Source organism: Erythrolamprus reginae, chromosome 5 (assembly GCF_031021105.1).
Source record: "Erythrolamprus reginae isolate rEryReg1 chromosome 5, rEryReg1.hap1, whole genome shotgun sequence".
Lineage (NCBI taxonomy): Eukaryota > Metazoa > Chordata > Lepidosauria > Squamata > Dipsadidae > Erythrolamprus > Erythrolamprus reginae.
In genome coordinates this window covers 100,599,535-100,625,926 of record NC_091954.1, presented here as the reverse complement: position 1 = coordinate 100,625,926, position 26,392 = coordinate 100,599,535, and the positions used below count along the sequence as shown (strand labels likewise).

Genomic DNA, 26,392 nt, shown 5'->3' with positions numbered 1-26,392 from the left:
TCACAAGAAGAGTCCTTCACTTCTCCGCTCGCAACAGAATACTTTATTCCACCCGACTTGAAATACTGCAATTAGACAATCTACCACTACGTCGTTTCCTATCTGATCTAACTGTAGTTCATAAAATCATATACCAAAACGTCCTTCCTGTTAATGACTATTTCACCTTCAACCGCAGCAATACACCAGCACGTCCTAGATTCAAACTAAATGTAAGCCGCTCTAAACTCGACTGCAGAAAATACCACTTCAGCAGTAGAGTGATCAATGTCTGGAATGCACTACCTGGCTCTCTAGTTTCTTCCCCAAATGTCAAAAACTTTAACCTTAGATTGTCTACAGCTGACCTCTCCCTGTTTCTAAGAGGTCTGTAAGGGGCGTGCATAAGCGCACCATTGTGCCTACCGTCCCTGTCCTATTGTCTTCTTTTATCATTACTTTTTACTTATGTTTATACAAACTATTATCCTATACATGTCTGACAAATAGATAGATAGATAGATAGATAGATAGATAGATAGATAGATAGATAGATAGATAGATAGATAGATAGATAGATAAGAGTACCTGGCTTTAGCTTTTTATGTTAGATTACTGTATTTTTTGGACAATAAGATGCATTTTTTTGTCCCCCAAAAGAGAATGAAAATGTCTTTGCAATTTATAGACCGAATATTGCTCAGGCTCTGCTGACCTGCCAGCCATTTTTTTGGCCTCTGCACACCCAGTTTTGGGGTCTTTTTTTGTCCTTTTTCACACCTTTTTTCTGGCTGTTTTTGAGGCTTTTTTCAGCCCATTCTCAAGGCTTTTTCCGGGCTGTTTTAGTCCTAAATTTAGTCTTAAATATATTATTTTGGAGGATAAGCCATGTAGTTATCAATCTTATTTTTAATTTAAATGAGCCTTGTTCTCGGAAAGTGTAGGCAGGACTTAGTTTTGAATGCTGAACCTGTGTATGTAGGAACTCTTTTATTATTGCTAAAATATATATGATTTTGCAGGATCAAAAGACATATAATTTCCAGCTAAAATGCATAAAACAACACAAAAACATCTTCAATTTCTAATTTTAATTGTGAACATATTCACAATTAATGAGGTTAATTGTAATAATATACAAAGTTCCTAGAATGAGGTGGTCTATTGGATAATTTAAAAAATTGTCTTAATCTGCTGTGTTCTTGATTTACTTCATTTTTCCTTTTTTTTAAAAAAAAATCTTGACTTTAAATCAGGAAAGGTTCAATCATGAGAAAGGGCCTTCCTCATGACCACTAGCTTTCAAGAATTGCTGCCAAACGTCAGATCATATTGGCACACAATTCCCCAAGAAACATAGAAGACTGACGGCAGAAAAAGACCTCATGGTCCATCTAGTCTGCCCTTATACTATTTCCTGTATTTTATCTTACAATGGATATATGTTTATCCCAGGCATGTTTAAATTCAGTTACTGTGGATTTACCAACCAGGTCTGCTGGAAGTTTGTTCCAAGGATCTACTACTCTTTCAGTGAAATAATATTTTCTCACGTTGCTTTTGATCTTTCCCCCAACTAACTTCAGATTGTGTCCCCTTGTTCTTGTGTTCACTTTCCTATTAAAAACACTTCCCTCCTGAACCTTATTTAACCCTTTAACATATTTAAATGTTTCGATCATGTCCCCCCTTTTCCTTCTGTCCTCCAGACTATACAGATTGAGTTCATTAAGTCTTTCCTGATACGTTTTATGCCATTCTTGTAGCCTGTCTTTGGACCCGTTCAATTTTGTGAATTTTGTAGGGGAGGTCTCCAAAACTGAACACAGTATTCCAAAAGTGGTCTCACCAGCGCTCTATATAAGGGGATCACAATCTCCCTCTATGTTTGTGAGTGACATAGGGGAAGGTTTGGTAGGGAAGGTTTGCCTATTTGCCGATGACTCTAAAGTGTGCAATAGGGTTGATATTCCTGGAGGCGTCTGTAATATGGTAAATGATTTAGCTTTACTAGATAAATGGTCAAAGCAATGGAAACTGCAGTTTAATGTTTCCAAATGTAAAATAATGCACTTGGGGAAAAGGATTCCTCAATCTGAGTATTGTATTGGCAGTTCTGTGTTAGCAAATACTTCAGAAGAAAAGGATTTAGGGGTAGTGATTTCTGACAGTCTCAAAATGGGTGAACAGTGCAATCAGGCGGTAGGGAAAGCAAGTAGGATGCTTGGCTGCATAGCTAGAGGTATAACAAGCAGGAAGAGGGAGATTATGATCCCGCTATATAGAATGCTGGTGAGACCACATTTGGAATACTGTGCTCAGTTCTGGAGACCTCACCTACAAAAAGATATTGACAAAATTGAACGGGTCCAAAGACGGGCTACAAGAATGGTGGAAGGTCTTAAGCATAAAACGTATCAGGAAAGACTTAATGAACTGAATCTGTATAGTCTGGAGGACAGAAGGAAAAGGGGGGACATGATTGAAACATTTAAATATATTAAAGGGTTAAATAAGGTCCAGGAGGGAAGTGTTTTTAATAGGAAAGTGAACACAAGAACAAGGGGACACAATCTGAAGTTAGTTGGGGGAAAGATCAAAAGCAGCATGGGAAAATATTATTTTACTGAAAGAGTAGTAGATCCTTGGAACAAACTTCCCGCAGACGTGGTAGATAAATCCACAGTAACTGAATTTAAACATGCCTGGGATAAACATATATCCATCCTAAGATAAAATACCTAAAATAGTATAAGGGCAGACTAGATGGACCATGAGGTCTTTTTCTGCCGTCAGACTTCTATGTTTCTATATTTCCTGCTTGTTATACCTCTAGCTATGCAGCCGAGCATCCTACTTGCTTTTCCTACTGCCCGACCACAATGGACTGCTTCAAACTGCTTCAAACTAATTGCTTTTATTCTGCTGTTTCCTTTAGAGGGGCTGGATGAGATGGAGACAGACCTCCTGAAGTGTGAATTTTGTGGGAAAATGGGGTACCCGAACAAGTTCCTGAGGTCGAAACGGTTCTGCACCATGTCCTGTGCTAAGAGGTATTCTTCATTAGTTATCATTTGACAGATTGTAAAAACCATGAATACAGTGCACGATTTGGAATCAACTTCTTATGTACTAAATCAAATGAATCCCAAGCATAGGTATTCAGTGAGACGTGGTGGCTCAGTGGCTAAGACGCTGAGCTTGTTGATTGAAAGGTCAGCAGTTTGAATCCCTAATGCAGTGATTTATTTATTTATTTTATTTATTGGATTTGTATGCCGCCCCTCTCCGGAGACTCGGGGCGGCTAACAACAGTAATAAAAACAGCATATAAAAATCCAATATTAAAACAGTTAAAAACCCTTATTATAAAACCAAACATACAGACAGACATACCATGCATAAAATTGTAAAGGCCTAGGGGGAAAGAGTATGTCAGTTCCCCCATGCCTGGCGGAAGAGGTGGGTTTTAAGAAGCTTATGAAAGGCAAGGAGGGTGGGGGCAATTCTAATCTCTGGGGGGAGTTGGTTCCAGAGGGCCGGGGCCGCCACAGAGAAGGCTCTTCCCCTGGGTCCCGCCAAGCGACATTGTGTAGAGAAGACCCTCTCTATGGGACCTAACTGGTCGCTGGGATTTGTGCAGCAGAAGGCGGTCCCTGAGATAATGGCAAATCTTTTTTTCCTTTAGGTGCCAAAAGAGTGTGGGTGAGCACTATCGCGCATGCGCGAGTGCCCACACTCATAATTCAATGACTGGGGAGGATGAAAACAGCTTCCCTCATCCCCCAGAGCCTCTCTGGAGGCTGGAAACGACCTGTTTCCCAACTTCTGGTGGGCCCAGCAGGCTCGGGTTTCACTCTCCCCAGGCCCCAAAGGCTTTGGAGCCTGGGGAGGGTAAAATTGCCCTTCCTCATCTCCCTGGACGCCCTCCCATCCCCCGGGAGGCTCTTTGGAAGCCAAAAACGCCCTCCCAGAACCTTTGTACAAGCCAAAAATCAGCTGGCCAGCACACACATGTACTTGGAGCTGAGCTAGGTTAACAGCTCGCGTGCCAGCAGATTTGGCTCCACGGGCCACCTGTGGTACTCATACCATAGGTTCGCCATCACTGCCCTAGTGCCTTGAAACGGGGTGAGTTCCTGTTACTGGTCCCAGTTTCTGTCAACCTAGCATAGTGATGGCAAACCTATGGCATAGGTGCCACAGGTGGCACACAGAGCCATATCTGTTGGCAGGCGAGCCATTGCCCTAGCTCAGCTCCAACATATACGTGTGCCGCCTAGGTTTCAAAACCATGGTTTCTGCCTCAGAAAAACACATTATCTGCTGGAGGATTTTTGCTCAGAATTTCGGTGAGCTGATTCATATGCTTAAATTTTAAATTGTTTCAACTCCTACCCTCAAAACGTCTCTACAGAGCACCGCACACCAAGACAACTAGACACAAGAACAGCTTTTTCCCCGAACGCCATCACTCTGCTAAATAAATAATTCCCTCAACACTGTCAGACTTTCTACTAAATCTGCACTTCTATTCTACTAGTTTTTCTCATCATTCCTATCACCCACTTCCTCCCATGTTGACTGTATGACTGTAACTTGTTGCTTATATCCTAAGATTTTTATTAATATTGCTTCTTCATTGCTTATTTGACCCATATGACAATCATTAAGTGTTGTACCACATGATTCTTGACAAATTTATATTTTATTTTATGTACGCTGAGAGCATATGCACCAAGACAAATTCCTTATGTGTCCAATCACATTTGGCCAATAAAAATTCTATTCTCTTCTAAAAAAAAAGATAAATGGGCTTGTTATCTAAAGAAGTCCAGTTAGGCTGAGTTTGATGCTTTTCTCAGACCTTGCTGATGCTTCATTCTGGAAAGAGAAATATCTGCCTTTTTCCTTGCCATTTTAAATCTGCTTTACACTGTGTGTGCGTTTTTGAGTCGGGGGGTTCGCTCTGAAGGCCATGCACAGAACAGTTTCCATTGTAGTATCAAATTCAAATTTACTATTACAGTCATAGACCAAAACAAATAAAAACATTCAGTGAATACACAATCAAAAGTTGTTGGATAAAATGATAAATGACAGATAAATCCATGATAAAATCTAGTCTATCAATTATGCATCATCAATACTACTATAATTATGTTCTTATATTCTTATGTTCTTATGTTAATTGCAATCCATAAGCTGTGAGGTCTATATTCAGTTTGATACTATTAAAGAAAGGAATAAACAAGGTTGCCACATTTGTCGTATTTAAGAGCTTAAAAGCTGGCCACAAATATAGAATAGAATAGAATTTTATTGGCCAAGTGTGATTGGACACACAAGGAATTTGTCTTGGTGCATATGCTCTCAGTGTACATAAAATAAAATATACATTTGTCAAGAATCATGTGGTACGACACTTAATGATTGTCATAGGGGTCAAATAAGCAATGAAGAAGCAATATTAATAAAAATCTTAGGATATAAGCAAACAAGTTACAGTCAACATGGGAGGAAATGGGTGATAGGAATGATGAGAAAAACTAGTAGAATAGAAGTGCAGATTTAGTAGAAAGTCTGACAGTGTTGAGGGTATACATACACACACACACACACATATGCATACACACATATACATATATACACACATACACACTCCCATATATATATTCATTTGTCACTAACCAAAAAATATCAAACATCCTAAGAAACCCAAAAGATAAAATCCAACTTGAAAACCAAGGAATCTATGAAATCCCTTGCAAAACATGTGTAGCCACATACATTGGACAAACTAATCGAAGAATAAACGCACGCATTGCAGAACATAAGAATGCAGTCAAAAAAGAAGAAAAAACTTCCTCTCTTGTTCAGCACATTAAAAAAACAGGGCATGAAATTGACTTTGAAAAAACTAAATTACTTTCCAAAACAGAACACGTATATAAAAGAATAATCATGGAAGCCATAGAGATAGAAAAACACCCCCTCAGCATGAACAAACGAGATGACATGTCCCGCCTACCAGAGATTTGGAAACCAGCCTTAAACAAAAAAACATATCATAACCATCACCATGTCAATCCTTCAACTAAATGTGATTCCACCAACCAATCAAATCACTAAAACATAGCCACCCAATCTATTTGCTACATTCAAACCAAATCTCCACCCCCACCACTATTTATAAGGTACAAATGGCAGTTGCAAACAAACTATATTTACAGCAGCACGAAGCTTACAACTTCAGCCTGATGATGGTGAATGTGATTTCACCGAAACGTCGTATAGACACTCAAAATATTACACGGGGCAAAACCCGAACTCAGAACAATCTAGATACATATACCCGTGAAAATCCGTGAAAATCTACAAAAACAAACATATATATATATTCATTTGATTTTTATGCTCCTTAGACTCAGGGCGGCTTACAACATGTAACTGTTTAACAGAACCAGCCTATTGCCCCCACAATCCGGGTCCTCATGTTACCCACCTCCGAAGAATGAAAGGTTGAGTCAACCATGAGCCAGTGATGAGATCTGAACCGCTGACCTACAAATCTACAGTCAGCTTCAGTGGCCTGCAGTACAGTACTCTACCTGCTGCGCCACCCTGGCTCTATATAATGATTGCACACTTTCCCTCATTTGCATCCAGGTATAACGTGAGTTGCGGCAAGAAATTTGGATTGTACTCATCAGACAAGAACAGCCGCTGGAGCCGCAGTCCGGATAATCCAGGTCTTGGGCGGCGAGGGCGGCGTCCCAGTGGCTCTGACGGAGCTCCAAGGGAGCACTTCCTTCGACAGGTCTGTAGAATACTAATTGAACTCCACGGTGTCCTTTTAACAAGAGTCGCAAAGAAAAATGGTTATACTGTGGTTTGTCTGTACTACATTTTCCAGCTACCAATTACTTATCCATCTGCAGAAGAAGACTTGGCCTCTCAGGAAGACAGCGTGCCAGTCGCCATGACCACTCGCCTGCGAAGGCAAAGCGAGAGAGAGAGGGAGCGGGAACTTAGGGAACTGAGAATTCGGAAAACAGCCGACAACGTGGATTTGTCGCCAGCCGTGCAGTCGGTCCCATCGGGCTGGACCGTTGAAGATGTATGGGCCTTCATCCGTTCGTTACCTGGTACGCAGCAGAAACCGATGTCAGTTTGCGAAGGCAGGCTTGTTGGTGGGAGGGGGGGGAATACGGGTAGCCCTCGACTTACGGCCCTCTTTGAGCTCCAGATTTTTGTTGTGAAACGTTTGTTGAAGTGCATTTTGCCTCACTTTAGGACCGTTGTTAAGTGAATCCCTACAGTTGCTAAGTGAGTAACGCGGTCGTTAATTGAATCTGGCTTCCCTCTTGAGTTTGTTTGTCAAGAGGTCACAAAAATGTCCTCAAAACTGCATCCGTCATAAATAAGGAGCGCGTTGCCAAGCATCTGAGTTTTGATCAGGTGACTGGGGATACTGTAACAGTCGTAAGTGTGGGGAAAGAAACAATCATAAATCCACTTTTTTCAATGCCGTTGTGTTGTGGTTGTCTCTGGCCCAGCTCCTGCCCCAGGGAATGTGGAGGTGGATGCAGGGGAAACTTCAACATGTCACAGGCCTGTGTTATTGCCGACAGAGTCAGTTCAGAGTTTAGTTTCCTCGGATGAAGAAGAAGGTGGGAGTGACTTGGAAGAGGGGGGCTTGGCACACAGCCCAGGCAGTCAATCTCCCTTATCTTCCATTGATTCGGATGAAGACGTCTTGGACCCATGTAAGCACAGAATTATGCATAGAAGAGACCAAGTAAGGACATATTACAGGAGATAAGTGAGGCCACCTGTGTTTGGGTGGGGCTCCAGTAATTAGGGCTGCTGCTATAAATAGCAGCATGTGGGTTTGGCCGTTGTGGAAGAGTATCTGATCGCAGTTCTTCAGGAATCCTGTGTTGCTGTTTTCTGGACTTTGTTTATTGATTTTTCACGCCTTTGAAAGCAAAGCAGAGTGACGTGTGTGTGTGTGTGTGTGTGTGTGTGTGTGTGTCTCACTTCCTTGGAAGAAGAAGGGGTGTGAAGTTTCTTCACAGCTGCTAGCTAAGTACTTAATGACTGCTTAAGGGAAATTGTACAGACTACCCGGTTGTTTTTGGACGAGTGCTCTTTGCAATACAAAAAGAGTGCTTAGTTTATTTTGAATTTTGGGATAAAGAACATTGTTTTGAATTTTCAAACGTGTGTGCACATTGGAACTGAGCTAGGGCAATGGCTAAAGTGCCAGGAGATATGATTCCGCGTACCACCCGTGCCATAGGTTCACCATAGGTTCACCATCACTGGCTTATTGCATGTGATATATTTAGAATTTATTTTCAGAATATCTTGAGAAGACCTGCTTGTTTGTGAAAACTCTTTTTCTGGTTCTTTTCTCAGATTCCACAAGAATAATTTACATGTGTGACAGGTGTCATAACAGGATGGCAGACAGTCTGTATCTTCTGCATTTTGTCATAACTCATCTGCCCTACAGGAAGGCTATCAAAAATCCTGGAATGTATTCTCACGTCATTTTATTTTAAAAGAACGACACCGTGCCCCATGTGCAGCATGATAGGGTTGCACATTAATATGGGGTGTTCGTTTTTTATATAACAATTTTTAGTAACAAAACTCTCTTCAAGTTTAAAAACACAAAGATGAAAAACTATAATAATAATAATTAGATTTGTATGCCGCCCCTCTCCGTAGAGCCTCAAAAGGTCAATAAAATGGAGAGCCTCAAAATAGAAGTTAGTTTTACACTGATAGAAATAGAAGCGTAATAATAGGAATAGCGCTTAGACTTATATACTGCTTCACAGTGTTTTACGGTACTCTCTAAGCAGTTTACAGAGTCGGCATATGGCCCCCAATATTCTGGGTCCCCATTTTACCAACCTCAGAAGGATGGAAGGCTGAGTCAACCTTGAGCTGGTGAGATTTGAACTGCCAAATTGTTGGCAGCTCACAGTCAGCAGAAATAGCCTGCAGTACTACATTCTAACCACTGCCCCCCCGGCTCTTATTCTAGTCCATAAAAGAATGTAAACGCCTGAGAATTAAATATAATTTGTTCAGATGTAAACTCACAACTAACTATGTTCAGCACAATTACTACCCTGTTTCCCCGAAAATAAGATGTACCCCGAAAGTAAGGCATGTCAGAGGTTTTGCAGAATTTGCTAATACAGTGATCTCTCGATTATCGTGAGGGTTCCGTTCCAAGACCCCTCGCGATAATCGATTTTTCGCGATGTAGGGTTGCGGAAGTAAAAACACCATCTGCGCATGCGCGCCCTTTTTTCCATGGCCGCGCATGCGCAGATGATGGAGTTTGCGTGGGTGGCGGGGAAACCCGGATCTTCGTCTGCTCGCTGCTGCACGCAAAGGGGAAAGCCCGATTCGGCTCCTCGCTGCTGCCGCCGAGCAGATCAGCTGCTGGGCGGCCGCAGCAGCAGCGAGCAGACGAAGATCCGGGTTTCCCCACCGCCCACGCAAAGGGGAAACCCCGGCTCCTCGCTGATGCGCCCGCCCGCCCGCCACCCGCCAGCAAGAGGGGAAGAGATAGAGAAAGAGAGAGAAGGAAAGAAAGAGATGAGAGAGGGAGGAAGAGAGTGTGAGAGAGGAAGAAGCAAGATAGAGAAAGAGAGAGAGAAAGAAAGATGAGAAAGGAAGGAAGAGAGTGACGTCATCGGGTGGAAAAATCGCGATATAGCGTTTCGCGAAGCACGAGATCGCAAAAATCGAGGGATCACTGTATAAGGCAACCCCTGAAAATAAGGTGTAGTCAAGTTTACATATGGTACGGTGGAAAAAAATACGATACCATTCAAAGCTGTTCATAGCGGTACCGTAATAATGTGGCGTCCCCTGTTGGCCCCTTCCATCTCTTTGTACCGTCCAGTACAGCAGACATAGTCTGCAGCTGTCTCACCGCCATTACAGTCTCCACTACAGTGCGTACACTGTAGTTCCTCTGGTGGCCGGAAGCTGCAATAGCGGGAGTATACTGTTGTACCATATAAGTGCCGTCGTTTGTGTGTGTGGGTGCCATACTGACAGGTACCGTACCGTAATCAGTGTACCGTACGGTACACTTTCTTTGGGGGTGTCAGCTTTTCTGCCTATGAATTTGTCTTATTTGAGAAATATAAGGCACCCCCCGAAAATAAGACGTAGCACAACTTTTGGAGCAAAAATTAATATAAGACACTGTCTTATTTTCGGGGAAACACGGTAAATTCAGGTTAGATTCTGATAAGTACCATTCTTTTAAAGTTACTGAAATCAAGCTGGAAAATCCCTAATTTCCAAGCATCCTTCTTTCTTAGTAACGTTTGTTCTTTGTTGCAGGTTGTCAAGATATTGCTGATGAATTCCGAGCCCAAGAGATTGATGGGCAGGCTCTTCTCTTATTAAAAGAGGATCATCTCATGAGTGCAATGAATATTAAGCTAGGCCCTGCACTAAAAATCTGCGCACGGATCAACTCTCTGAAGGAATTGTAGTGGAAAAACCAAGGTTTAAACCACCATTTTCAATTGACTTGTAAAGTAATAAGCCAACATCTCAGTGTTTGATGCAATTCTTACTGCTTTGCTTTGCTCAGCATTTTTGTTTCCCATATTAAAAACTGTCGGAGGAACATTTTTAATAAGAACTTTCGAAACTTTCCAGCTATTCAGGAAGCATAAGCTGTGCTGGTTTAAAACAAAACAAAACAAAATAATTGAAGCCTGAGTGAGGTAGCGTCAGTTGGAAGCTCTAAGAAGTGTATGTAAAATGTTATGGGTGATGCTTATTCCAAAATGAAAAAGGCAGTTACAAGAATTAAGCTTCTTTTGAATATATAACCTTGATTACAGTTTTACATTGTGTTTCTATACACTTTTTTTTCCTTTATAGAAAGCTTTTACAAATACGGATTAACAGAAGAGTCCACAGAGTCTGTGGAAGCATTGACTATGGTAAAATGCTATGCATTTAATTGTGCTCATTGGATTTCAGTTAACCTTGAGCCTATGGTTTGAAGAGAACCTGTAGTTCACCTTCTCTTCTCTTTTAACCCTGCAGCTCAACCACCGTGATACCGTTTCCTTAAAGCATGAAAGCTTTCCTCTAAAACATACGTCATATTTTGGGAATCCTGCAAATCTTCCACCCTTACCGTAGAAATTTTGATCTTCTGCCCTCCTTGCCAGTTTTAAGCAGAACCCCCATCAGTGTTTAGATTTTTTCCCCCCTTAGTCAATGGGGAGGTACGAATGGGTGGAGCTTCATAGTGAGTGTGATACATGCAGCAGTATAGCTGCAGGGCACTGTTAACAGAAGCACGTACATTATCTCTGTTGTATGATGCTATGTATTGAAGAGGGCATTATGCTACTGTCTTTTTGCCTTTGCTGCTGGTTCATGTAGACCAAAGGAGTTGACACTCATCTGTCCAATCCCTAGAGTAGAGGTACTCTTTCATCCATATGCTAGTGTGAAACTCTGATAGATTAGTTTTTAAAGAAGTGAAATGGCAATTATGCTTTGTTTACATCTGTCTTTTGTGTCTTCCTTCCTTCCTTCCTTCCTTCCTTCCTTCCTTCCTTCCTTCCTTCCTTCCTTCCATCCATCCATCCATCCATCCATCCATCCATCCATCCATCCATCCATCCATCCATCCATCCATGCTGTTAGGGACATTATTGGAAGAAGCACAGGTTTAAATTTCATTGGTTTCAATTCTTAACCTTTTCTCACAACCCAGTGTTACCTGCAGAAACTGGACATCCTAGTGATGAGGATCCTAAATCAATGGCACCAAAGTATTATTAGCAAGTGGTCATACGTTTGTCCTCGGCATCTGCTTAATATTTTGCACTATAAACCAAAAATATCTTCTTGCCATGCACATCAATGATTTTTCTTGGGTAAGATTACACTCGAGAAGGGCGACCTTTATCATAGAAAAGAAATTTCTTATAGCAGATCTCTTCCAATTCAGAACTCCCCAGGGAACTACAGTTCCCATCAACCCTAGCTAGGACGATCAGGTTAGGGAAATCCTCCATGTAACTGAATGTAAATCTTCCATATGGTCTGTATTCATTTCCGACATAGGTAGACTTCACTATAATATAATTAATACAGATTTGTTTCTTGGGAAGAACTTTAAAAAAGCTACTGTAGTTAATTCCTCCATACTAGTAAAGATACCTAGTTATGGTTATTCCACTGAAAGAATCTGTTCAAATAGATAAAGGATGATTTTTTCCATTTAATTCCTTCCTGCCTAGCGGAGGTCGTAAAATTGCAAAACTGAAAAACTCCCAAAAGCAGCCTGGATAGGGTGCAAATAATTACCCTTCTCATGCGTATTTCACTGAATGATAGAAAGTCAGTCATTAGTAATTACAGTAATTATCATCCTGTATCTATTTGATTAGAGAATTATTAGATAATGGTTATTACCTCTATTGACTGATTGACAGTTATTTAGAGCTAGCAAGAGCACTTAAGATGTTTTACTGATTTCATATTATTGATTTCATAAGGTTATTGAAGCAATCTATTTCTCTTAAGAAAGTTAATTGCTATTGTTGAAACAGGCACACCGGGGGGGGGGGGGGGATCTAAGATAGTATTGCATTATTCTCCAATACTCAACTTTTACACAATTTGTACAGTAAGGCTTTGTGGCTATATAGCAAAAATATGACAATTTGTTATCAGCCAAGCAAAGATTATGAACAATTGTTGGAAATAAAGATAGCTTTGTAAAGGGAACTTACTCCAAAACAGAATTACAAATTTGTCCCCATTTGTTGATGTTCCCAACAAAAATAGCCACTTCAGTCCCACTTTGAAGAATTTAAATGCAAGGATCCTTTAAAGGACTAAATTAAAAAGTACAAACATGTTGGTTTATAAGTCACTTTTAGCAAACGATTTCAATTGTATCGAGTTGAATATCGGGGTTGATTTAGTTTTGTGAATGGCTTTTCTTTGAATGTTTATATTTTAAATATCTAATTATTTTTTGCATATTCTGTAGTTGTGGGCAGAGCACAATTTCATATTCATAGTAGTATGATAAGCATTGTATATTTTAACCCAAATGCACACTTGACTTTCATTAGCTGCACAATGTTATAACCTTAACAGTAATTTTCTAAAGAGGATTATGGTATTATTCTTATGTAGTCAGTAGTAGTTACAGTATTGTTCCTCTGAAGAATACAGGATATGAAGAGAAGCACAAAGGATTCTGTCTGTAAGAGGGGGGGGGGAAGCAGGTTTTGTTCTAGCTTAATCCCCAAGGAAACAATTTGAATCGGGGCGTGTCTATGATTGCAAACAATTGCTGAAAGAACACGGAAGCATTACTATTCGGGTGATTGGCATGTGGATAATTTGACAGACATGCCTCCTTCCACTTGCATTGTGGCAGTAGTGAGTTCCTAGCGGAGCAGTAAAGGATGCCGCACCGGTAACAAAAGTTGAGCTGCGCGCGCAGCTTCGGGTGTCTTGCGTAGGCGCATGTCCAGTGATGGGCTACGGCCCGGACAGGGGAGGAACGCAGTGGGGTAGCGAAAATGGAGCTCCATCCCAGAGCATCCAATTTGCACTGAAAGATGTTGAAAGAAAATGCAGGGCATCCTGTATAAGCCACGTCCACAGAGTGGGAGTAAAAATTTTGATAGCCCTTCACTGCGCATGTCCCAGTGTGTTTTGGCTTCTGAGCATGCGTAGGGCGCAAAATCTTGTAAGGAGACGCACACACGAGAGAGACTTATTTGCTTCTGTGCATGTGCGGAAGCAAAAACACCACACGTGCGCAAGATTTTTCTTCCTATGCATGCTCAGAAACAAAAGCATGCTGGGACGCATTCACATGTAAGACACTGAAAGCTGTATACGCAGCGCACTGGTAGCGGCACTAGGAACCATCCGCGCCCGGGAGGTGAGAAATGTTTTTGTCAGGTTGAATTATCAGGCCACTGAGGACCCCAGAAGTAGTCCTCAACTTAAAACTGTCAACAGCCCTGAGATAAAAAAGTGACTTACAACCATTTTTCACAATTATGGCTGCCGCAGCATTTCCCCATAATCAAACAAACATCAAATCCTTAGCATTCAGCATGCATTTGTGACATTTGTAATGTCCCAGGGTGATGCGATGAACTTTTGCAACCTTCTGAAAAGCCAAATGAACAGAGAAGCCAGATTCATTTTTAACAGCCGTGTTGCTCAAGGTCCATAAACAATTCTCTTGCTCAGCAACACAAACTTTGGGCTCAGTTGTGGCCATAAGTCAAGGACTGCCTGTGTTTGCATACAATCCTTTGTGTCCATCCCCACTCTTGACATCCGTAAGGGAAGGGGTAGTCAGATAGCTCAAAATAATAATAATAATAATAATAATAATACCAGTCCCATTTTCCCCTGGATGCAAAATTAGATGTCCTCTGTCTAGGTCAGGAGGTCTCCAACCGTGGCAACTTTAAGCCTCGTGAACTTCAACTCCTAGAATTCCTCAGAGTTGAAGTCTGCCAGGCTTAAAGTTGCCAAGGTTGGGAGACCCCTGGTCTAGGCATCTTCCGGCACGGGTGGGAGTTGTCTTGAAGAAAGCTTTTTGGGTGACCTGCCATTGGGATGCTTTCGGGTTCAGCATTTTTCACTGCCATTTCCTTGGGTACTGATCAGTAGTGCGTTACAGCCGGTACGGATGGGATCAGTGGTCTGTTAGCGGGAATGGAGATGCGCACGCATATCCATGTGCCCAAGGCCTACACACATGCTCCCACGTGAAATTTGATTCTGCACATGCGCCAGAAGCAAAATCTCACTTGAGGACACTCGCGTGCAAGATTTCACCCATTTTTTGGCGTTTTGCTTCCATGCATGCGCGGAACCAAAAATATCGCCGAAATCTCACTCTCGCGTGTGTCCTCACACAAGATTTGGCTTCCAACGCATGCGCAGAAGCCAAATATCACACGAGGATGCACGCCCACTGGACACGCATGAGCCCGCGCCGGTCTCCATGAGCCTTCCGGTAGCAACGAAAGGTAGGGACCCCCGCCTGTTGCTGATCTTGGAGGCTGCATAGAAATAAACAGTTGAATTCCCAGTGACTTGCCAGAACACAATCGAAAAGTGAGAGCACTTATTTAGAAGGTCATTCATTTTCTTTAGGTGATTTGTCAAATAAAAAAAGCAAGGGATTCATTGCAGGAGGGAACATTTTAGAAGATTTTGTCTGTCTGAGGGATTTTCTCCCTTCTCCCCTCTTTGTTTTTCTAGCAATGTTCTATTTCTTAAGTTCACTTGATGATGCATTATCAGTCTCCCCATAAAAAGCACACCAAGCGATAATGAGTTGTTTTGTTTTATTTTGGCAAATTAAGGGCTGTTGCTGTAGGGATCTGCAGAACAATTATCGCGATACAAGGATTACAGTATTAGAGTTTGTTGCATCCCACGAGAAAATGTCTGAATGTATACAAAACATTGAATTTTGTTGCTAGTTTTTTCAAATCTTATTCTAGTTCCTGGGAATCCCTTGAAAAGTTGTTTGTCATAGTCCAGGGACCCTTTAGAAAATAATAGTAGTACAGCGTTCCCTCGATTTTCGCGGGTTCGAACTTCGCGAAAAGTCTATACTACGTTTTTTCAAAAATATTAATTAAAAAATACTTTGCGTTTCCCCCCCCTATACCACGGTTTTTCCTGCCCGATGACATCATATGTCATCGCCAAACATTCGTCCACCTTTAATAAATATTTTTTTAAAAAATAAACTTTAATAAATAAACATGGTGAGTAATAATCTAAATGGTTGCTAAGGGAATGGGAAATCGCAATTTAAGGGTTTAAAGTGTTAAGGGAAGGCTTGTGATACTGTCCATAGCCAAAAATAGTGTATTTACTTCCGCATCTCTACTTCGCGGAAATTCGACTTTTGCGGGCGGTCTCGGAACGCATCCCCCGCGAAAAGTGAAGGAACACTGTATTGATTACTATTTGTAATATGGCAAGGGGTGGGTAGGAGAAGATTGAGAAGATGAGTTTTCCTGGCTGACTGGCATAACACCTGCCCATAGCTGCATCTCATAGACTTGAACGGAGCACAGCTAGAAAACCTACGGGCTTTGGAGAAAAAGTCACCTGTGGCTTCTTTTCAGGCTGCGGTTTTTCGTGGAAAGGAATACATTCAGGGATGTAATTCAACAGGTTTTACAGAACCAGTGGCGGTGATTATGCGCAGTTTAGAGAACTGGTAAATCACACCACTAACTGGCCATGCCCCTCCCCTCCCATCACTCCTTCTTCAGCACATATAGTGGTACCTCTAGATACGAGCTGCTCCACATGCGAGTATTCCAAGTTACGAGCCGCGACGCGAGCGAAATTTCTGTTCGACACCCAAGCTCAAATTCGGGATACGAGCCGAGCTTCCGCTAGGTGGCTCAAGAATCTCCTTGCTTCCGGTTATCTCGGCGCGAAAAACAAAGTCTAAAGGCATTCGTTCGAGATGCGAGTTGATCAACTTACGAGCTCGGGTCTGGAACGAATTAAACTCGTATGTCGAGATACCACTGTACATGAAAAGGAAGCGAGAATCACCCAAATTGAATGCTAGAAGACTTGGTTGAACTTTTCTGTTGGTTCTGTGGGCGTGGCCTGGCGGGGTGATGCCACCCCACCTTGCCATGAGTGATGTCAAGTTGACCACACCCGCTAAGTCAGGTGACACCCGTACTTAATATTCTGGATTCAAAGTTTTGACAGTCAGGTTGTCCCCTCTGCATCACATGACCATGAGTGCATTTTGGGTGCAATCAGATGGGCTACTTTTATAGCTATTTGCAGCATCCCCTATCACATCACTGCATTTTACAGACATTTTGCTGAAAATTGGCATTTCCGGCAAAACCAGCCTGTAAGCAAAACAGTGGTTTGCTTAATGATTGTGGCTTAACAACCGTGGCAGTCATTGAACTGCAGCAGCTACTTAATAACCATTGCAAAAACAAAAGTCCTAAAAATTAGGTTGATCATATGGGTGACCCTATTTACAACTGTCATGTTATGACGACTTTGACAGGCGGGCACCATAATGGCTGTCACTTGAGGACTACCTAGGCCAGGGGTAGACAAAGTTGGCTCTTCTATGACATGGGGACTTCAACTCTCAGAGTTCCTGAGCTAGCATGATTGGCTCAGGAATTCTGGGAGTTGAAGTCCACAAGTCATAGAAGAGCCATGTTTGCCTACTCCTGACATAGGCAGTCTGTCTTTTGAATCAGATACAGCTTTTCTAAAGGGAGCTGATAAAGCAGAGGTCCCCAATCTTTGCGGTTTGGAGGTCCGGCTTTGGTGGGGAGGATAGGGGAACTGGGCCATGTGAGTGGTGGGATAGTTTACTCAATTTGCACAAGCAGCAGACGAGTGTGCGAATGCCCATTGGCCCACTACTTGTGCAAGTTGAGTTTGACATACTGCCATGCCACTCGTGCGGCCCAATTCCAAATAGGTCACGGCCCGTTAGTGGACTACGGCTCAGGAATTGGGGGTCCCTGTGATAAAATAAGTCCTGCATTACTGTTTTTGAACAGGATTGTGAAAACCCATTTTTTAAACTGTACTTTCCTTGTAGAATCAAAAGCCCTGTGTGTGTGTGCGTGCGTGTAAATATAAATAAAAAAACAGATACCCTTTAGTATCTTCTTTGCAAATAAGCCTGATAAGAATTAACTGCACAAAAATGCAAACTATATACGAGGGTTATCCAAAAAGTAAAGTTACAAGGTACATAGCTCTTGTGGGGAATGTTTAAGGGGGAAGTTGGTATTACTACATTGTCAGCAGGAAGCCAGCGGAAGAGAACAAACCGTGCCAGTGGTCAATAGATCATTGACTGGCATTGTGGCGAAAATTAGAGATGAGCCTCTTCATTCGGTTTTCCTCCAAGTGCGAAATGCGCGCTATAATACACTATCTAAATGCTAAGGGTATGAATGCTGCTGTGATGGGTGTCCAAGATTCTTACTGAAGTGGACACAATTGATAGAGTCAGTGCCGCCCGAGAATTTCTTGACCATTTCGAGATTGAAGGCGAGGCTTTTCTCAACTGTATAGTGACAGGAGATGAAACTTGGGCTTATCCCCATACTCCAGAGAGAAAACGTCAGTCAATGCAGTGGCACCATACCCATTCTCCTTCAGCCAAAAAATTCAAAACTCAACAATCAGCAAGAAAAATCTTAGGCACCCATTGTGCACAAATCTTGTGCACCCATTGCAGCAGCGTTCTTGCCCTTAGCATTCAGGTAGCGTATTAGATAAGATTAGATTAGATTTATTGGATTTATATGCCGCCCCTCTCCACAAACTCGGGGCGGCTCACAACAATAATAAAAAACAGTACATAATAACAAATCCAATGCCCACCAATCTAATTACAATTTAAAATTAGTAATTTCATAAAACAATCCCAATATATATAAAAAACAGGCACACAGTCAATCAATCAACGGCAAAACAACATGGGCAAAGGGGAGATGTTTTAGTTCCCCCATGCCTGACGGCAGAGGTGGGTCTTAAGGAGTTTATGAAAGGCAGGGAGGGTGGGGGCAATCCTAATCTCAGGGGGGAGCTGGTTCCAGAGGATCGGGGCCCCCACAGAGAAGGCTCTTCCCCTGGGTCCCGCCAGACGACATTGTTTAGTCGACGGGACCCGAAGAAGGCTGACTCTGTGGGACCTAACCGTATTACAACACACACTTTGCACTTGGAGGGAAATGGAATGAGGATGTTCATCTCTAATCTTCGCCACAACGCCAGTCGATGATCTACTGACCGCTAGCACTGTTTCTTCTCTTCCGCTGGCTTCCCGCTACACGATAGTATTAACAACTTCCCCCACGAACATTTCCCATGAGAGCTACATTTCTTGTATCCTTACTTTTTGGATAATCCTCGTACAATAAAAGGTAGTAAGATCTCGATTTAATTGACTGTGCTTATTATAGATAGCCCTCAGACTTACAACAATTCATTTAGTGACCCGTTCAAAATTATAACAGTATTAAAAAAAAGTGACTTTTCATGACCGTGAGGAGGTTTCCCCGTGGTTATGTGATCAAATTCAGATACTTGGCAACCGACTGACATTTGTCACAACTGCAGTGTCATCATATTTATCACTTTTGGCGGACTCCTCATGAGCAAAGTCAATGGGGAAGCCAGGTTTACTTAACAACCTTGCCGCTAATGTAACTGTGGTGATTCACTTAACAACCGAGGCAAGAAAGGTTGTAAAATGGGGCAAAACTCAGTTAACAAATGTCTTGCTTAAAAACACAACTTTTGGGCTCAGTTGTGATTGTAAGTTTGAGGACTATTTGTATATGGGGAACGGCGCGTATCCATTTAGGATCTTGCCTGCTACATATGAAGTCCATTAAACAGAAGTCTATTAAACCTGGAGTCTCCAACCTTGGCAACTTTAAGCCTGGTGGACTTCAACTCCCATAATTTCTGGGAGTTGAAATCCGCCGAGCTTAAAGTTGCCAAGGTTGGAGATCCCTGTATTAATTATTATTATTATTATTATTATTATTATTATTATTATTATTATTATTATTTTATTAAATTTGTATGCCGCCCCTTTCGGTGGACTCGGGGCGGCTCACAACACAATAAAACAATTCATAACAAATCTAATAATATACAATTTAAAATTTAAAATAGTTAAAAAACCCATTTTTAAGCAGACATACCTACAAACATACCATACATAAATTATATAGGCCCGGGGGAGATGTTTCAATTCTCCCATGCCTGACAACAAAGGTGGGTTTTGAGAAGTTTACGAAAGGCAAGGAGGGTAGGGGCAGTTCTAATCTCTGGGGGGAGCTGGTTCCAGAGAGTCGGGGCCGCCACAGAGAAGGCTCTTCCCCTGGGGCCCACCAACCGACATTGTTTAGTTGACGGGACCCGGAGAAGGCCCACTCTGTGGGACCTAACTAGTCGCTGGGATTCGTGCAGCAGAAGGCGGTCTCGGAGATATTCTGGTCCGATGCCATGAAGGGCTTTATAGGTCATAACTAACACTTTGAATTGTGCCCGGAAATTGATCGACAACCAATGCAGACTGCGGAGTGTTGGTGTGACATGGGCATATTTGGGAAAGCCCATGATTGCTCTCGCAGCTGCATTCTGCACGATCTGAAGTTTCCGAACATTTTTCAAAGGTATGATAGTTTTCTTTTTGTAAAATTTTCACGGCATTTCGCAGTTTCTTATTCTAAAAATATTTCTAAGTATTTTTGCTTTCCTTACCGAATGTGTTACTTTTTTGTGTCAGTTGTGGCAAGCTTGATAACGGTTGTAAATCATGGATAGAAACTAAGTAGAGGATAGGAGGTGGCACTTTCTTGTTATGACCATGGAGGGTTTTAACAAGTAAAACGATACATGATTAAGTTATTTGCAATAATGGCAGGCCTTTAAAAAGGTTTCATGTAGGGCAGTGCTTCTCAGGCCTGTCAACTTGACGATTGTGTGGACCTCAACTCCCAGAATTCCTCAGCCATCATGCTGCGTGGAGGATTCTGGGAATTGAAGTCCAAACATCTTCAAGTTGGCAGCAGTGACAAACATGGTTGTAATAATAGTTCCATAAATTGTTCCCTACCTTTTAATGCAATCTGCTTCTGTGGTTTCAGCTAGTGATTTAAGACATAAGCCGTTTCAGAAATGATAGTAAAAGCACTTAATTTGAGGAGGCAGAGAGGAACTTCTGCTTGATTTATTGAGTCAGGTTCATGATGTCCTTAATTTTGTTATATAGATCTAAGCTATTTTCTAGCTTAATAAAAGACTGAAGTGAACCTTTTAACTAGGCATCAGCATCTGGAATCTGGATGGTGAAAGAAAGAAAGAAAGAAAGGAAGGAAGGAATAAATAAATAAATAAATAAATAAAAATCAGCTATTATTTATATTAAGAGAAGTTTGATCTACATAACATTTGATAAATTTCATGCTTTTGGAGTACCTTTGTAATATAATTTTTTTCATAAAGGTTCATTTGATAAATATTTAAACCACTTTGAAGATTGTCAGATTTATGAAGTTTATTAAGAACCGTGTCCTGCGAAAGAGGACGACTTTAACTGACCTGTAACCTTAAATGTTTTTAAAAGTTTGTTGTCTCTGATTTTGTAAAAGTATTTTATATTCCCTTTTCTCTGTCCATGAAACAAGAATATAGGGACCAGCAAAATAGACAAAGTTACAGTTTGTTGCAACAAAAGGTATTTATACCCCCCCCCCCCTTGTACTGCACTGGTTTTTGGATAGCTATTTAAGTATGTCCTGTTTGACTTTATTTTCTTCCAAATTATTCTTGCCAATATGTTCCTTCTTTTGTTTGTTTTTGGTGTCATCCTTCCCTCTTCAGTACTGTGTTTACCTGAAAGGAAGATATTTGCCTGATTTTACTTTTCCTCCTAAAAACAGAGTAGGCAATTGTGCTGTCCCGCTCACACACCTACACACACACACAACTGTGGTTTAGTGGGTTTATTAATGTTCTCCTGCAACTCCCTTCACCAAAACCCCAGAATTGTCCCAAGTCCAAACAGACCGATGCTAGCCCACAGGCCAATAAGGCCACAAGATACTTGAAAGTTTTCCAATCAAAATAAACCCACCAGGCAAAATTAAATCCACAATAGGAGAGGTTCCACGAGGCACGAAAAGCCCAGCGTTCGCAAGGCACGAACCAAGTCAAAGGACGGTGTCAATCCATTGCAAGGCAAGAATCTTAGCAACCAGAAAACACACACCGTTGGGAAATGGACGCATTGTTCCCAGCATCATTTCCATCTAACTGTTTTGCTAAATAGCCAACCTCTGGTGCAGCCCATCAAGAAGGACGAAGCTTCCTCCTTGGGAGAAATGTGGCTGACCACCTCTGCTGCTACCTTTTCTCTGCCCTTGGATCTGTTTCAGCAGGCAATTCCTCCTTCTCATCACTGACTGGCTCCAGCCACACGCTTTCTCCACTTGAAGCCTCTGGGCTGCCCTGCTGCAGCGGTATTTGAAACAAATCCCTTGCAGACAGTTGCTTGCAGCCATTAACCGACTCCCCTTCGGACGTGCCTGGAACTGTTTCCTCTTCCTCCGAGCTGACATGCGGAGAGAGAACTGGGGAAGCATCCCAGGGGAAATCACCGCAGCAATGTATAACGATTTCAGCCTTGACAACTTCCACATGAAACCCAATTCGGGATATTTCCTTCTTTCAAATCTGTGAGTTTGACTATTTGTACATGTGTGTCCCTATATGTATGTATATAATATATATGTATGTACAGTAGTCGGAAGTTACACTCCAGCAAAAGGCAAAAAATAAATAAATTGATATTAAATTAACAGCTGTACATTAAGATTAATATTCTACGAAAGTACGTTTATACATTTCATTGATCCCCAATCTAACTAAACCGATTATTCTCATATATCTGGGCGGACAGCCACCCCAGAGTCCTTCAGGAGTTGGGCGGCATATAGATAAAACAAAGGAAAGAAATTCACATAAATACACAGAGGCAAAGACACAAGACCGTTTCCCCCCACTTTTCCATCAGAAGCAGCAAAAGCTTCGGAAAGGGGTGCGCGCAAAGGATGTTCAGAATGGCAAAAGCAGCGTTGCTGCGTTGTGATGCCAGCCTGGTCACTTGCGGTGGTGCGCACACCCAAAAGGAGCAGTACTGCAACCTTTTTGTCGTTCCAGGAAAAGTGGCAAGGTCCTGTGATGCCCCTGGGGCAATAAATGGGATAACACTATAAATCCAGGAGTGGGGCGAGAGAAACAGAGGGATGAAACACGCACGACATCACCCAAATGCTGCAGCTTTAACATAACTTGCATGAGATATGAGGACACAAATATATAATGACCATTTTCAATGATGACACCAATTTGCTAACAAAGGGAAAAAAGGACAGCTACACTGGGAAATATGAAAAGACAAATGTGGGAACTTTGTTGGATGGGTAGGAAGCAATACTATATTTGCCCAGAGTAAGGAAGTCCAGTTAAATTCAACCTAGCAAGCAATAATATGCAAGTTGATTAGCAAAGCGGATTTTAATTTCAAAGCACCTGGATTTGTCCTTTAGGATTATCCAGTAGCTTCTTTCCAACAGTATCTTCTATTTGTGGCTAATTTATGGTGAAGTCCCTTACTAACAGTCACAATTTAGAGGGGAAAACCTCTTTCCTATCAGGTAAATGCAGTATATGTAAAAACAAGGAGGAATCTATTAGGAATGCGCTTATCTGTGTGAGAATGAGCGAGAGCTGAGGATATTTCCAAATAAATACGAGATTATAAAGACAACCTATCTCTGTATCATGGAATATTTAGGTTTTTGAATAGCATGGCACTAATTTGGAACTTTTTTCCAGTGTTGAGTTGTTTTTTTAAATTACTGCTTGTTCCAATTGAATCATTTTTAACTTAAAAGAAAAATGTCACACACAACAAATGAGGTAAAGTTTAAGCTATATGTATCCTGTATGTATGAATACAAATATACATACATGTATGTATAGCACGTGGATGAATTTTAGATTCTCATATTTGTTATGGTCTGTAAAAGTGGTGTAAACTTTATTTGTTATTATTAATCTGTCTGTTGATAAACTGATTATATAAATGAAAAATCAAAGCACCTTATACTATTGCTGCTTCAATTTGCTTGTAATTGCACCTTTGTTATCAGCACACTCCTTTTTTTATTGGGACATTTTTATGTGGTAATATTGCTTTCTGTGAGATTACTGACAGTATCATCAAGTTGGTTTACATTTCAATTTTACATTAAAATTGTGAATACACACATCTTCAGAAATAAAAACTGACTTTCATTTGTCTCCTTTGTTTACTGGACTCTCTTTTTTTCACATTTCAGAAATAAAATAGCAACCAAGTATGTTGTTCAGTGTATATTCTGCCTTAGGAACTTCAACAGTGAGCTCAAATCATTTACAATGCAGAATTTTGAAAGACGTGAGAGATGTAAATACATTTAATAGTATTTTTCTCCCATAAAATTAATTTCTGTTGCTAAACTATGTGGTCACATGATGTCATGCTCCTAAACCGCATCACTGCATGACAATTCTGTCATAACCAGGTGCTTACACTTAAATAAGCAGAAGCATCCCTATCAAATATCCTTACCAGGCAACAGTGTTCCCTCTAATTTTTTGGGGAGGTGGGCGGAAAAGTATAGTGTCTGAGCAGCAGTCCCTTTGGGACTGGGCGGCACAGAAATAATAAATAAATAAATAAATAAATATACAAACAAACAAACAAATAAAAAACCCTCCCTGTTTTGCCTCAGAGAATTTCAAAATAAAATACTGTACTGTGTGTCTATAACAGTGAGCTCATAATAGGGCAACTCTATCAATATCAAAATGCCACTTAAATAGTTGAGCTAGTTTCAAACTAGATTTTGATTTTCTTTCTCTCTTCCTTACTCCCATTCTTTTTCTTTCTCTTTTCCTTCTTCTCTTTTTTCTATGTTTCTCTCTCTTCCTCTCTCTCTCCTTCCCTCTCACTCTTTCCCTCTCGGCTTCTGGGCAGGTTTGGAAAACTCTGAGTTGATGATGATTTTTAAGTGAGAGATTGCTCACTGCTCAGCTTAGAGGGAACTATGCCAGGCAAGCATCCTGCATAGCCATCACTTTCCAATCCACAGTGGAGAAAAATGCATATTAGGGCTGTGATTGCTGGTAATATTCAGTGGCTAAAAGAAGACTTGAATCTCTCTGCAATTTGTTGGGGGAATGAAGTGGGCAACGTTTCAGACCAATATTGGTTAGACTCCCTGTGGAAGCTTCCACAGGAAAAATAAGTGTTCCCTCGATTTTCACGGGGGATGCATTCCGAGACCACCCGCGAAAGTCAAATTTCCGCGAAGTAGAGATGCGGAAGTAAATACATCATTTTCGGCTATGGACAGTTTCACTAGCCATCCCTTAACACTTTAAACCCCCGAATTACCACTTCCCATTCCCTTAATAACCATTTACTCACGATTATTACTGGTACTCACCATTGAATAAGACATTTAGTAATCCTAATATTATTGTTCTACTATAATATTGTTTTTATTATTGTTGTGAGCCGCCCCGAGTCTTCGGAGAGGGGCGGCATACAAATCTAATAAATTATTATTGTTATTAAGTAGAAAATGGTTCTTAAGAAGAGGCAAAAGAATCTTGAACACCCGGTTCTTATCTAGAAAAGTTCTTAAGTAGAGGCGTTCTTAAGTAGAGATACCACTGTAGTTGGGAATTGGAATATAATCCCTGTCCAATGTGTTTGCAGTAAAAGAAGTTCAAGACTGATTTTATTTCAGACATAATGATTTGTTTGTTTATTTATGGAAGGCACACTGGTGCACTTATGCACGCCCTTTACTTACCAATCGGGAGAAGTCAAAAGTGGATAATTTTAAGGGTAAACCCCAGAATTCCTCTGCCAGCTATGACAATGGTCTGTTGTAGTCAAAAATGACCACTTACCTTTCAATTCTTTGGGTGGGAGACTCGCCTCTCATCATTTTTTGTAATGTCAGAAGAGCACTGGGGAAATAAGGATATATTGTATTGCTAGGAAAAGATTTTGCAATTTCTTTCAAGTCATCTTGTAAGAACTGAACCAACTGATCTTGGACTTTGTCCAGAATAATCAGAAGGGAACTTAGAAATTTTTGCTGTGGTTTAATATCTGTTGAAGAAATATTTTGGTTTTCAGAAACTTCTCTGAACAGGGGAACAAGCCTTTTTCTTCCAAACTGAAATTTTGCAAGAACTTTATCTCTCTACCGTCTGGAATTATGTTAGCTTGGGTAATATGATAAGTGTGTGTGTTCTCCAGTGCATCTGGAAGGAGAGTCCAACTTCCGCGTTCGGCGTTCGGAGGCTGCTGGGAAGCCGCGCGGCTGTTTAAAAAGGTAACAGCCGGGCTGGGGGGCTTCCCAGCAACCTCCTGAACCTCGAACCCGGAAGTTTGGCAAAAGTTCGGGGTTCGGGAGGTTGCTGGGAAGCCCCCCAGCCCGGCTGTCACCTTTTAAAACAGCCGCGCAGCTTCCCAGCTGTCTCCCGAAGCCGAACGCCAAACCCGAACTTCCGCGTTCGGCGTTCGGAGGCTGCTGGGAAGCCGCGCGGCTGTTTTAAAAGGTGACAGCCGGGCTGGGGGACTTCCCAGCAACACCCCGAACCCGGAAGTTCGGCAAAAGTTCGGGGTTTGGGAGGTTGCTGGGAAGCCCCCCAGCCCGGCTGTGACCTTTTAAAACAGCCG

The 26,392-nt window shown here is 41.5% G+C and overlaps 1 protein-coding gene across 9 annotated transcripts in view; it reads left to right on the top strand.

Annotated features, from left to right (window-relative positions):
• The window catches only part of PHC3 (polyhomeotic homolog 3), a 70,098-nt gene extending 59,219 nt beyond the window's left edge, over window positions 1–10,879 (top strand). For 6 of the 9 annotated variants that reach the window (XM_070753613.1, XM_070753614.1, XM_070753611.1 and 3 more), the window contains 4 exons: window positions 2,918–3,032; window positions 6,649–6,799; window positions 6,896–7,127; window positions 10,363–10,879. In XM_070753613.1, coding sequence (XP_070609714.1) covers window positions 2,918–3,032; window positions 6,649–6,799; window positions 6,896–7,127; window positions 10,363–10,517 — 653 coding nt within the window. In that variant the 3' untranslated portion in view covers window positions 10,518–10,879. Of the gene's footprint in view, window positions 1–2,917; window positions 3,033–6,648; window positions 6,800–6,895; window positions 7,128–10,362 lie in introns of those variants that run through there. The other 3 variants (XR_011559243.1, XR_011559244.1, XM_070753616.1) reach the window with 3 other exon arrangements.
• Window positions 10,880–26,392: the final 15,513 nt, after the last annotated feature.